General features: G+C 51.6%; 1 protein-coding gene across 8 annotated transcripts; it reads left to right on the top strand.

Moving 5' to 3' along the window:
* Positions 1-279: 279 nt before the first annotated feature.
* On the top strand, positions 280-12,959 carry PPOX (protoporphyrinogen oxidase). 8 transcript variants are annotated; one of them, XM_072114571.1, is made up of 13 exons: positions 280-409; positions 3,039-3,131; positions 4,045-4,179; positions 4,260-4,375; positions 4,454-4,586; positions 10,994-11,138; positions 11,215-11,405; positions 11,488-11,548; positions 11,638-11,756; positions 12,078-12,191; positions 12,262-12,411; positions 12,509-12,551; positions 12,664-12,959. In XM_072114571.1, exons 2-13 carry the CDS (start codon positions 3,045-3,047, stop codon positions 12,792-12,794), a joined length of 1,425 nt encoding a protein of 474 aa, XP_071970672.1. In that variant the 5' UTR covers positions 280-409; positions 3,039-3,044; the 3' UTR covers positions 12,795-12,959. The 8 variants fall into 8 exon arrangements, with proteins under 8 accessions (XP_071970672.1, XP_071970676.1, XP_071970674.1 ...); XM_072114573.1 differs by having other exon boundaries at positions 358-382; XM_072114574.1 differs by lacking the exon at positions 280-409 and adding an exon at positions 1,651-1,674.
* The last annotated feature ends 497 nt before the right edge of the window (positions 12,960-13,456 follow it).

Genomic DNA, 13,456 nt, shown 5'->3' with positions numbered 1-13,456 from the left:
CTGTGGGGTTCTGGTAGGGTAGTAGCGGTGTGTAGCAGTAGCAGGGCGCAGTCTTCCTCCTCTCCTTTCTGTCACATTAGTCGCTGCTTCTCCTACAGACACAGACACAGAGCTCAGCGCCTCAGGTATCACTTCAGGACACGGGACTAGCGGGAAGGGGTTACAAGGCATGCTGGGACTTGTAGTACTAGGGCATCGTTACACCTACTGATCATGTGACCGCCCGGGCAGCGGCTCCTCCTATCAGATTATCCCAGACGCTTCCGGCTTCCTCCTGTCACTCACTCACGTCCAGCTCTGTGATTGGCTGTACGAAATAAGCCTGCCAACCATGACCACGCCTCCTGACCATGTGGTGGGAGGGTCCATAGTGTGACTGCAGGTGCCGGAGCCGAGACCCGGGCAGCGGGTGAGACCACCGACCTGAGAGTGACCCCGGACCTGAGAGAGACCCCCCAGAGCAGGACAGCGACCCCGGACCTGAGAGAGACCCCCCCAGAGCAGGACAGCGACCCCGGACCTGAGAGAGACCCCCCAGAGCAGGATAGCGGGAGAGACCCCGGACCTGAGAGTGACCCCCCAGAGCAGGACAGCGACCCCGGACCTGAGAGTGACCCCCAGAGCAGGATAGCGGGAGAGACCCCGGACCTGAGAGTGACCCCAGAGCAGGACAGCGACCCCGGACCTGAGAGTGACCCCCAGATCAGGATAGCGGGTGAGACCCCGAACCTGAGAGAGACCCCCAGAGCAGGACAGCGACCCCGGACCTGAGAGTGACCCCCAGAGCAGGATAGCGGGAGAGACCCCGGACCTGAGAGTGACCCCAGAGCAGGACAGCGACCCCGGACCTGAGAGTGACCCCCCAGAGCAGGACAGCGACCCCGGACCTGAGAGTGACCCCCAGAGCAGGATAGCGGGAGAGACCCCGGACCTGAGAGTGACCCCCCAGAGCAGGACAGCGACCCCGGACCTGAGAGTGACCCCCAGAGCAGGATAGCGGGAGAGACCCCGGACCTGAGAGTGACCCCAGAGCAGGACAGCGACCCCGGACCTGAGAGTGACCCCCAGATCAGGATAGCGGGTGAGACCCCGAACCTGAGAGAGACCCCCAGAGCAGGACAGCGACCCCGGACCTGAGAGTGACCCCCAGAGCAGGATAGCGGGAGAGACCCCGGACCTGAGAGTGACCCCGGACCTGAGAGTGACCCCCCAGAGCAGGACAGCGACCCCGGACCTGAGAGTGACCCCCAGAGCAGGATAGCGGGAGAGACCCCGGACCTGAGAGTGACCCCCCAGAGCAGGACAGCGACCCCGGACCTGAGAGTGACCCCCAGATCAGGATAGCGGGAGAGACCCCGGACCTGAGAGTGACCCCAGAGCAGGACAGCGACCCCGGACCTGAGAGTGACCCCCAGATCAGGATAGCGGGAGAGACCCCGGACCTGAGAGTGACCCCCAGATCAGGATAGCGGGTGAGACCCCGAACCTGAGAGAGACCCCCAGAGCAGGACAGCGACCCCGGACCCGAGAGTGACCCCCAGAGCAGGATAGCGGGAGAGACCCCGGACCTGAGAGTGACCCCAGAGCAGGACAGCGACCCCGGACCTGAGAGTGACCCCCCAGAGCAGGACAGCGACCCCGGACCTGAGAGTGACCCCCAGATCAGGATAGCGGGTGAGACCCCGAACCTGAGAGAGACCCCCCAGAGCAGGACAGCGACCTCGGACCTGAGAGAGACCCCCCAGAGCAGAACAGCGACCCCGGACCTGAGAGAGACCCCCCAGAGCAGAACAGCGACCCCGGACCTGGGAGTGACCCCCAGATCAGGATAGCGGGTGAGACCCCGGACCTGAGAGTGACCCCAGAGCAGGACAGCGACCCCGGACCTGACAGTGACCCCCAGAGCAGGACAGCGACCCCGGACCTGAGAGAGACCCCCCAGAGCAGGATAGCGGGAGAGACCCCGGACCTGAGAGAGACCCCCCAGAGCAGGATAGCGGGAGAGACCCCGGACCTGAGAGAGACCCCCCAGAGCAGGATAGCGACCCCGGACCTGAGAGTGACCCCCAGAGCAGGATAGCGGGAGAGACCCCGGACCTGAGAGTGACCCCCAGAGCAGGACAGCGACCCCGGACCTGAGAGAGACCCCCCCCCCCCAGAGCAGGACAGCGACCCCGGACCTGAGAGAGACCCCCCCCAGAGCAGGACAGCGACCCTGGACCTGAGAGAGACCCCCAGAGCAGGACAGCGACCCCGGACCTGAGAGAGACCCCCAGAGCAGGACAGCGACCCCGGACCTGAGAGTGACCCCCAGAGCAGGATAGCGGGAGAGTCCCCGGACCTGAGAGTGACCCCAGAGCAGGATAGCGGGTGAGACCCCGGACCTGAGAGAGACCCCCAGAGCAGGATAGCGGGTGAGACCCCGGACCTGAGAGAGACCCCCCCAGAGCAGGATAGCGGGTGAGACCCCGGACCTGAGAGAGACCCCCCCAGAGCAGGATAGCGGGTGAGACCCCAGACCTGAGAGAGACCCCCCAGAGCAGGATAGCGGGAGAGACCCCGGACCTGAGAGTGACCCCAGAGCAGGACAGCGACCCCGGACCTGACAGTGACCCCCAGAGCAGGACAGCGACCCCGGACCTAAGAGAGACCTCCCCCTCCCCCCCCCCCCCCCCCCAGAGCAGGACAGCGACCGCAGACCTGAGAGAGACCCCCAAACTGAGAGTGACCCCCAGAATAGGACAGCGGGTGAGACCCTCGAACTAAGAGTGACCCCTAGAGCGGGACAGTGGGTGAGACCCCCGACCTGAGAGTGATCCCCAGAGCAGGACTGCGACCCCGGACCTGAGAGACCCCCGAACTGAGAGTGACCCTCAAAACAGGACAGTGGGTGAGACCCCAGACCTGAGAGTGACCCCTGAACTGAGAATTACCACCAGAGCAGGACAGCGGGTGTGACCCCGGACCTGAGAGAGACCTCCAGAGCAGACAGTTCTTCTGATACCTAGTGATATCTCCTGTGTCTCTTCTTCCTGTAGTGTCGGATGCAGCGGTCGGTGGTGGTCGCGGGGGGCGGGATCAGTGGGCTGGCCGCCTGCTACAACCTGGTTAGAGATGGGGGAGTGTGTAAGGTAGGTGTGCCCCCCCCCCCCCTTTCTGACTACATGTCACTGTGCTGCCCCCCTGTGACCGTTCTGCGTGTCGCGCTGCCCCCCTGTGAGCGTTCTGCGTGTCGCGCTGCCCCCCTGTGAGCGTTCTGCGTGTCGCGCTGCCCCCCTGTGACCGTTCTGCGTGTCGCGCTGCCCCCCTGTGACCGTTCTGCGTGTCGCGCTGCCCCCCTGTGACCGTTCTGCGTGTCGCGCTGCCCCCCTGTGAGCGTTCTGCGTGTCGCGCTGCCCCCCTGTGAGCGGTCTGCGTGTCGCGCTGCCCCCCTGTGAGCGATCTGCGTGTCGCGCTGCCCCCCTGTGAGCGGTCTGCGTGTCGCGCTGCCCCCCTGTGAGCGGTCTGCGTGTCGCGCTGCCCCCCTGCGAGCGGTCTGCGTGTCGCGCTGCCCCCCTGCGAGCGGTCTGCGTGTCGCGCTGCCCCCCTGCGAGCGGTCTGCGTGTCGCGCTGCCCCCCTGCGAGCGGTCTGCGTGTCGCGCTGCCCCCCTGCGAGCGGTCTGCGTGTCGCGCTGCCCCCCTGCGAGCGGTCTGCGTGTCGCGCTGCCCCCCTGTGAGCGTTCTGCGTGTCGCGCTGCCCCCCTGTGAGCGTTCTGCGTGTCGCGCTGCCCCCCTGTGAGCGTTCTGCGTGTCGCGCTGCCCCCCTGTGAGCGGTCTGCGTGTCGCGCTGCCCCCCTGTGAGCGGTCTGCGTGTCGCGCTGCCCCCCTGTGAGCGGTCTGCGTGTCGCGCTGCCCCCCTGTGAGCGGTCTGCGTGTCGCGCTGCCCCCCTGTGAGCGGTCTGCGTGTCGCGCTGCCCCCCTGTGAGCGGTCTGCGTGTCGCGCTGCCCCCCTGTGAGCGGTCTGCGTGTCGCGCTGCCCCCCTGTGAGCGGTCTGTGTGTTGCAGGTGATATTACTGGAGGGCAGCAGCCGGCTGGGCGGGTGGATGCGCTCCACCAGGACTGAGGATGGCGCTGTGTTTGAGCACGGCCCCCGAGGGATGCGTCCGGCTGGATTGGTTGGGAAGAACACGCTGTGTATGGTGAGTGGTCACTGCGCTGGGAGGTATCCAGTATGGCCGCCCCCAGTGTCTTCACCCGGCCGCCATTCTTCACCCTGCAGATCTCCGAGCTGGGACTAGAAGGCGACCTCCTCCCCGTACCCCGGAGTCATCCGGCCGCCAAGAACCGCTACCTCTATGTCAACAAGTCACTGCACAAGCTGCCGTCCAGTATAGGGTGAGCGCCCCCGGGAGGTGACAGTGAGAGCGTGTAACTACATCACATGACATCATGTCTACTATCCGCTCATTACAGGGGCGTCCTCCGCACCATCCCCCCCTTCACAAGACCCCTATTCCTATGTGGCCTCCGTGACCTGACCGCTCCACGGGGGACCGCAGAGGACGAGACCGTCCATGACTTCTTCTCACGACGCTTCGGAAAGGAGGTAACAACATCCTGCATAGGGGGCAGTATTATAGTAGTTATATTCCTGTACATAGGGGACAGTATTATAGTAGTTATATTCCTGTACATAGAGGGCAGTATTATAGTAGTTATATTCTTGTACATAGGAGCAGTATTATAGTAGTTATATTCTTGTACATTGGGGACAGTATTATAGTAGTTATATTCCTGTACATAGGGGGCAGTATTATAGTAGTTATATTCTTGTACATAGGGGGCAGTATTATAGTAGTTATATTCCTGTACATAGGGGGCAGTATTATAGTAGTTATATTCCTGTACATAGGGGGCAGTATTATAGTAGTTATATTCTTGTACAATGGGGGCAGTATTATAGTAGTTATATTCTTGTACATAGTGGGCAGTATTATAGTAGTTATATTCCTGTACATAGGGGGCAGTATTATAGTAGTTATATTCCTGTACATAGGGGGCAGTATTATAGTAGTTATATTCCTGTACATAGGGGGCAGTATTATACTAGTTATATTCTTGTACATAAGGGCAGTATTATAGTAGTTATATTCCTGTACATAGGGGGCAGTATTATAGCAGTTATATTCTTGTACATAGGGGGCAGTATTATAGTAGTTATATTCTTGTACATAGGGGGCAGTATTATAGTAGTTATATTCTTGTACATAGGGGGCAGTATTATAGTAGTTATATTCTTGTACATAGGGGGCAGTATTATAGTAGTTATATTCTTGTACATAGGGGGCAGTATTATAGTAGTTATATTCTTGTACATAGGAGCAGTATTATAGTAGTTATATTCTTGTACATTGGGGACAGTATTATAGTAGTTATATTCCTGTACATAGGGGGCAGTATTATAGTAGTTATATTCTTGTACATAGGGGGCAGTATTATAGTAGTTATATTCCTGTACATAGGGGGCAGTATTATAGTAGTTATATTCTTGTACATAGGGGGCAGTATTATAGTAGTTATATTCCTGTACATAGGGGGCAGTATTATAGTAGTTATATTCTTGTACATAGGGGGCAGTATTATAGTAGTTATATTCTTGTACATAGGGGGCAGTATTATAGTAGTTATATTCTTGTACATAGGGGGCAGTATTATAGTAGTTATATTCCTGTACATAGGGGGCAGTATTATAGTAGTTATATTCTTGTACATAGGGGGCAGTATTATAGTAGTTATATTCTTGTACATAGGAGCAGTATTATAGTAGTTATATTCTTGTACATTGGGGACAGTATTATAGTAGTTATATTCTTGTACATAGGGGGCAGTATTATAGTAGTTATATTCTTGTACATAGGGGGCAGTATTATAGTAGTTATATTCCTGTACATAGGGGGCAGTATTATAGTAGTTATATTCTTGTACATAGGGGGCAGTATTATAGTAGTTATATTCTTGTACATAGGGGGCAGTATTATAGTAGTTATATTCTTGTACATAGGGGGCAGTATTATAGTAGTTATATTCCTGTACATAGGGGGCAGTATTATAGTAGTTATATTCTTGTACATAGGGGGCAGTATTATAGTAGTTATATTCTTGTACATAGGAGCAGTATTATAGTAGTTATATTCTTGTACATTGGGGACAGTATTATAGTAGTTATATTCTTGTACATAGGGGGCAGTATTATAGTAGTTATATTCTTGTATATAGGGGGCAGTATTATAGTAGTTATATTCTTGTACATAGGGGGCAGTATTATAGTAGTTATATTCTTGTACATAGGGGGCAGTATTATAGTAGTTATATTCCTGTACATAGGGAGCAGTATTATAGTAGTTATATTCTTGTACATAGGGGACAGTATTATAGTAGTTATATTCTTGTACATAGGAGCAGTATTATAGTAGTTATATTCCTGTACATAGGGGCAGTATTATAGTAGTTATATTCCTGTATATAGGGGGCAGTATTATAGTAGTTATATTCTTGTACATAGGGAGCAGTATTATAGTAGTTATATTCTTGTACATAGGGAGCAGTATTATAGTAGTTATATTCCTGTATATAGGGGGCAGTATTATAGTAGTTATATTCTTGTACATAGGGGGCAGTATTGTAGTAGTTATATTCCTGTCCATAGGGGGCAGTATTATAGTAGTTATATTCCTGTACATAGGGGGCAGTATTATAGTAGTTATATTCTTGTACATAGGGGGCAGTATTATAGTAGTTATATTCCTGTACATAGGGGCAGTATTATAGTAGTTATATTCTTGTACATATGGGGCAGTATTATAGTAGTTATATTCCTGTACATAGGTGGCAGTATTATAGTAGTTATATTCTTGTACATAGGGGGCAGTATTATAGTAGTTATATTCTTGTACATAGGGGGCAGTATTATAGTAGTTATATTCTTGTACATATGGGGCAGTATTATAGTAGTTATATTCCTGTACATAGGGGGCAGTATTATAGTAGTTATATTCCTGTACATAGAGGGCAGTATTATATTAGTTATATTCCTGTACATAGAGGGCAGTATTATAGTAGTTATATTCCTGTACATAGGGGGCAGTATTATAGCAGTTATATTCCTGTACATAGGGGGCAGTATTATAGTAGTTATATTCCTGTACATAGGGGGCAGTATTATAGTAGTTATATTCTTGTACATAGGAGGCAGTATTATAGTAGTTATATTCTTGTACATAGGAGGCAGTATTATAGTAGTTATATTCCTGTACATAGGGGGCAGTATTATAGTAGTTATATTCCTGTACATAGGGGGCAGTATTATAGTAGTTATATTCTTGTACATAGGGGGCGGTATTATAGTAGTTATATTCTTGTACATAGGGGGCAGTATTATAGTAGTTATATTCTTGTACATAGGGGGCGGTATTATAGTAGTTATATTCTTGTACATAGGGGGCAGTATTATAGTAGTTATATTCTTGTACATAGGGGGCAGTATTATAGTAGTTATATTCTTGTACATAGGAGGCAGTATTATAGTAGTTATGGAGGTTGAAGAAAACGAAGTAGGTGGGCTCCAGCAACATAAGTAGGACTCCGTGGAAGGAATAAAATCCAAAAGGTTTATTTCAACAATGTAAAAAGCTTGCACAATGCAAGGGAGACAGGCATGGATACACCGTGAACGTGACACATGAACAGAGCTTGCGGTAACGCGTTTCGGACTGTAGCCAACTAGTCCTTACTCATACCTAGCTCAGGTAATCTGTGACAGGTTTAAATAACACCATGTGGTGGACCTGGGACAGGTTTCCGGTGATGTCACGGCCAACGCCCCTAACACAAACACGGGATAGACCTGTAAGGTAAGCAGGGGGAGGAGAAGAAAGGGGAGGAAAAGGAGGGGAGGAGGGAAGAGGACGGGGGAGGAAAAGGGAAAGAGATGAAGCAGGGAAAAGAGGGGAGGAAAGGAGGGGAAGGAAGAGGGGGGAGGAGGGAGGAGAAATGATGTAATGATCCCCGTATAGTGTGTAATAAGGTGTACATTAGTAAAAATACATAAGATCCTGTTTAGAGTTCAGACCTTTGGGAATACGGGTATCTAGATTCAGAATCCAAAAAGCTTCTCTAAGGAACAACGCCTTTTTCCAATCACCTCCTCTTCTTGGTTTTGAAACTTGTTCTATGGCCGTTACCCGCATGCCATGCATAGAACCAGAGTGAACATCCTTGTAATGTTTCGATATGCCTGACAGGTTGCGTGTACTGGCTATGGTGCGGGGGTTTGCTCCTGTAATATGTTCACTTATACGGTCTTTAAGTTTTCTGGCAGTACAGCCAACATACTGCAAGGAGCATAGTGGACAATGTATAAGATAAATGACATTGGTAGTTTCGCAATTCATGTGCGATTGTATGTTGTAGTGGCGGCCTGTACTAGCTGAGGTAAAAGAAGTGGTTTTGTGTATATATTTACATAGGTTGCATCGGGTGCCCCCGCAACAATAGCTACCTTTGGTTTGGAGCCAATGTTGTTGAAGAGGTTTGTCAGAGAAGGTATTGGGAGATAAGAGATTGCCCAGAGTTTGGGCTCTGGTGGATACAAAAGAAACACCATTCTGCAAAATGCTTCTCAAAGTAGGCTCGTGTTCCAAAATGGGAAGGTGTTTTTTTATAATGTCCGTAATTTTGTGAAACTGGTTATTGTATTTGGTACTAAAGGTAACTGTAGATTTGGTATGAGTGTTATTCTTCTGTTTGGGTGTAAGATAGAAGTTACGTGTTTTACCTTCTACTATCCTGCGGGCTCTTTTACATGATCTGCGGGTATAGCCTCTTTGTGTAAGTCTTTGTTCTACTGTACGGCTCTCCCGGACATAGTCTGGATCGAGTGTACAGGATCGTTTAGCCCTCAGGAATTCCCCAATTGGGAGGTTCTTGACCGTGTGGCTAGGGTGACAGCTGGTGGCATGCAATAGAGTATTGCCCGCAGTGAGTTTGCGAAAGAGTTTAGTTTGTACTGTATTATTATGGCTGTCACCAGTAAGCATAATGTCCAAAAAGGGCATATGGACAGAATGGTGTGAGAAAGTAAACTGCAGGTTGAGAGAGTTACAGTTTAGGTAATATATACACAAAACCACTTCTTTTACTTCAGCTAGCACGGGCCGCCACTACAACATACAATCGCACATGAATTGCGAAACTACCATTGTCATTTATCTTATACATTGTCCACTATGCTCCTTGCAGTATGTTGGCTGTACTGCCAGAAAACTTAAAGACCGTATAAGTGAACATATTACAGGAGCAAACCCCCGCACCATAGCCAGTACACGCAACCTGTCAGGCATATCGAAACATTACAAGGATGTTCACTCTGGTTCTATGCATGGCATGCGGGTAACGGCCATAGAACAAGTTTCAAAACCAAGAAGAGGAGGTGATTGGAAAAAGGCGTTGTTCCTTAGAGAAGCTTTTTGGATTCTGAATCTAGATACCCGTATTCCCAAAGGTCTGAACTCTAAACAGGATCTTATGTATTTTTACTAATGTACACCTTATTACACACTATACGGGGATCATTACATCATTTCTCCTCCCTCCTCCCCCCTCTTCCTTCCCCTCCTTTCCTCCCCTCTTTTCCCTGCTTCATCTCTTTCCCTTTTCCTCCCCCGTCCTCTTCCCTCCTCCCCTCCTTTTCCTCCCCTTTCTTCTCCTCCCCCTGCTTACCTTACAGGTCTATCCCGTGTTTGTGTTAGGGGCGTTGGCCGTGACATCACCGGAAACCTGTCCCAGGTCCACCACATGGTGTTATTTAAACCTGTCACAGATTACCTGAGCTAGGTATGAGTAAGGACTAGTTGGCTACAGTCCGAAACGCGTTACCGCAAGCTCTGTTCATGTGTCACGTTCACGGTGTATCCATGCCTGTCTCCCTTGCATTGTGCAAGCTTTTTACATTGTTGAAATAAACCTTTTGGATTTTATTCCTTCCACGGAGTCCTACTTATGTTGCTGGAGCCCACCTACTTCGTTTTCTTCAACCTCCATTGTGCCCGAGTGGCGGTCCAAAGTCCGGACTGGACCCAGGCTTCCGTGCAACCTGTCGTTCCTCGACCACATGAGGATTACTAGAGGGGTGAGCTGATTTTTAAAATATCTTTTCATGTGCTATATAATTATAGTAGTTATATTCCTGTACATAGGGGGCAGTATTATAGTAGTTATATTCTTGTACATAGGGGGCGGTATTATAGTAGTTATATTCTTGTACATAGGGGGCGGTATTATAGTAGTTATATTCCTGTACATAGGGGGCAGTATTATAGTAGTTATATTCTTGTACATAGGGGGCAGTATTATAGTAGTTATATTCCTGTACATAGGGGGCAGTATTATAGTAGTTATATTCCTGTACATAGGGGCAGTATTATAGTAGTTATATTCTTGTACATAGGGGGCAGTATTATAGTAGTTATATTCCTGTACATAGGGGGCAGTATTATAGTAGTTATATTCTTGTACATAGGGGGCAGTATTATAGTAGTTATATTCTTGTACATAGGGGGCAGTATTATAGTAGTTATATTCTTGTACATAGGGGGCAGTATTATAGTATACTTGCCATTTTCCATGTTCCGTTGATAACATATAGCTGTGTGCGATGTTCTGCAGGCAGCAGGTCCTTATCTCAGTCTCCAGCCCTGCCTGGTGTGGGGTTGATATCTCTGCAGGGACGTCCACCCTGATGTGAATCCCGCTGATCATTGCACTGGAGATAAATATACCGCGGTGTAGTCAGTATTACTGGTGATGAGCGTTGTCCTTGTGTAGCACCTGACCCGATATGCAGCAATTATTTATAGATGAAATATTATGCTGAATCCCTCTGTGCTGCTGTGGGCCCCTCTGCCCTCTCCGGGCTGTTGCTACTCTCAGGGTCTGACGTCTCTCCTCTCCCCGCAGCTGGCGGACATTGTTATTGACAGCCTGTGCCGGGGGGTGTTTGCCGGGGACTGCCGGCGGCTCAGCCTGCGCTCCTGCTTCCCGTTCCTGTACGATGCTGAATGTAGTAAGCGATCGGTGGTCCTGGGGATGGTCGCCGGAGGAGGTGGGTGCTCTGGCAGCGGGCACACGGCCACCCTCAGCTCTGCCCATTGCTCATGGCTTCCCTCTCATTGGCACAGATAAGACTCCTCACCCGGACTCTCCGCTCATCCAGAGGTCCAAGAAGGAGAAGTGGAGCCAGTGGTCGCTGCGCGGGGGGATGCAGACCCTCTCCGAAGCCCTGGAAAGTTACATTAAGGACAAAGGGGTGGAGATACACAAGGACACCCCAGTGGAGGCGCTAGAGAGGAGAGCGGATGGTCGCTGGCAGGTATAGGGGGTCACATATAGATCTGTCTCGGGGGGAGGGGGTTCTCTCTGCCCCCCATGTCATCTCTTATGTCTTCTTTTAGATCAAGCTTCCGGATGGCAGCGTGACGGCAGATCACATGATCAGTGCGGTCCCGGCAGCAGGTAGCGCACCCCCCCAACCCCTCCCCCGGTCACTGCACATGGAGCCGGGGGTCCCAAATGTCACTTATCATCGTCTCTTGTGTCACCAGAAATGAGCAGACTGCTGACCCCCATCGCCAAGCCCATGGCTAGTACCCTGCGTGAGATGAGCGCCTCCACCGTGGCTGTGGTCAACTTGGAGTATGACGGGGAAGTGCTGCCTGTATCAGTGAGTGCAAACCCAACTGCAGGGATGCCATGATTTCTCTTCAGCGGGTCGCGGTCTCGCCCTGGTCCTGGGTGCCGGGGGGTCACGGTCCCGCCCTGGTCCTGGGGGCCGGGGGGTCACGGTCCCGCCCTGGTCCTGGGGGCCGGGGGGTCACGGTCCCGCCCTGGTCCTGGGGGCCGGGGGGGTGTCGTTCCCGCCCTGGTCCTGGGGGCCGGGGGGGTTGCGTTCCCGCCCTGGTCCTGGGTGCCGGGGGGTTGTGGTCCCTCCCCACTCTTGCAGTTTGACTTGTGGGGGGCACTTACTTTCTCCTTCTACCTCCAGGGTTTCGGACACCTCATCCCCTCCTTTGAGGATCGCGCCATGTTGGGGATTGTATACGATTCTCTCGCCTTCCCAGAACACAACAGACGCAGCAGCAGCTCCACCCGTCTGACGGTAAGCAGCGGCCAGCTGGCTGCACAGCAGAGTGTTTGTTGCAGTGTGTCACAGTCCTGATCCCCTGCAGGTGATGCTCGGAGGTGCCTGGTTTGAGAGCAGCGTGGGTGACCCCGACGCCGTATCTAAGGAGACGCTGCTAAGCCTGGCGTCTGAGGCTGCCGCCACCCAGCTGGGAGTGAAGGAGAAGCCGCGCCGCGCCATTGTCACCCTGAACAAGGTAGGAAGTCCCTGTGACATCATTACTGCCCCCTGGTGCTGATGTGACCACTAGGGGGCAGCACTCTTCTAAACTCTATGTCCTGGTCTCTCCGCAGAGCTGCATCCCTCAGTACACGCTGGGACACTGGAAACGGATCGGTAAGAGGCGGAGTGTAAAATGCAAATGATCGAGCATGCTTATGCTAATGAGGAGGGATGGGGAGGGGTCCTGGGAGCAGCACACTCAGGAGGTTTCTTCTCTCTCCCCCAGACCACCTGTTCTCCTACATCCACCAGCACTCTCTGCCCCTCAGCCTCATCGGCGCCTCCTATCAGGGCGTATCAGTCAATGACTGCATCTATAACGCTAAGAAGGCCGTCCAGCGACTCACCGGGTCATAGGGGGTACAGGCTGCGCCCAATAACTGACCACATCTGCAGCCGGCCGTGGTGGGACTACAACTCCCAGCATGCCCTGTGAGCCACAGACTGTAGAGTAATGATTTACTGAGCCATGACCAGTTCAGAAGAGAGCGGAAATAAAAGACTTATTACTACTCCAGACAATACATCACATATTGTTTGCGGTGCAGAGAGAGATACAGAAAAAGTTCAGCAAAATCACAGACTGGGATGGGGGGGGGGGGGGGGGACTAATTGTAAACCGGTCTATGTAGGCAATGTCTGTATCCACAGATCAGACACTTAGCTTTCATGCTGGCAGCACACAGTCATGTGACCTCCCCCTCCAGCAGTTGGAGTCCGTCCAGTTAATTGTGTAAATACTCTTTGGTCTCCCAGACATAAGCAGCACAGAGCTATTGATATGTGAAAATAATTGCACTTTGATTTAGGACAAAGACAGGTGTCATCATTAATAATATTCTGCCCTGATGGCCCATGATACTGTGTGTTTCTCATGAAGTAAGTTCAATTTGAAGTGACGAGCATGGAATAAGTAGTAGAAACCAGCAGTGAAACGGTCACATGCTGTGTATAGTCTGTGCTGTGTGAGATGGCTAACATGTGGTTAAGGTGTTAATTATCTCTTTTGGGGCCTCCAT

This window comes from Engystomops pustulosus, chromosome 7 (assembly GCF_040894005.1).
Source record: "Engystomops pustulosus chromosome 7, aEngPut4.maternal, whole genome shotgun sequence".
Lineage (NCBI taxonomy): Eukaryota > Metazoa > Chordata > Amphibia > Anura > Leptodactylidae > Engystomops > Engystomops pustulosus.
The sequence above is the reverse complement of the archived record's forward strand: the minus strand, read 5'-3'. Positions and strand labels throughout refer to the sequence as shown.

Bases quoted from the DNA above. Each gene is read 5' to 3' on its own strand.
- PPOX (XM_072114571.1), top strand. From the start codon at position 3,045: ATGCAGCGGTCGGTGGTGGTCGCGGGGGGCGGGATCAGTGGGCTGGCC. The intron at 4,376-4,453 runs GTGAGCGCCCCC...CGCTCATTACAG, and splicing joins AAGCTGCCGTCCAGTATAGG to GGGCGTCCTCCGCACCATCC. The intron at 11,757-12,077 runs GTGAGTGCAAAC...TTCTACCTCCAG, and splicing joins GGGAAGTGCTGCCTGTATCA to GGTTTCGGACACCTCATCCC.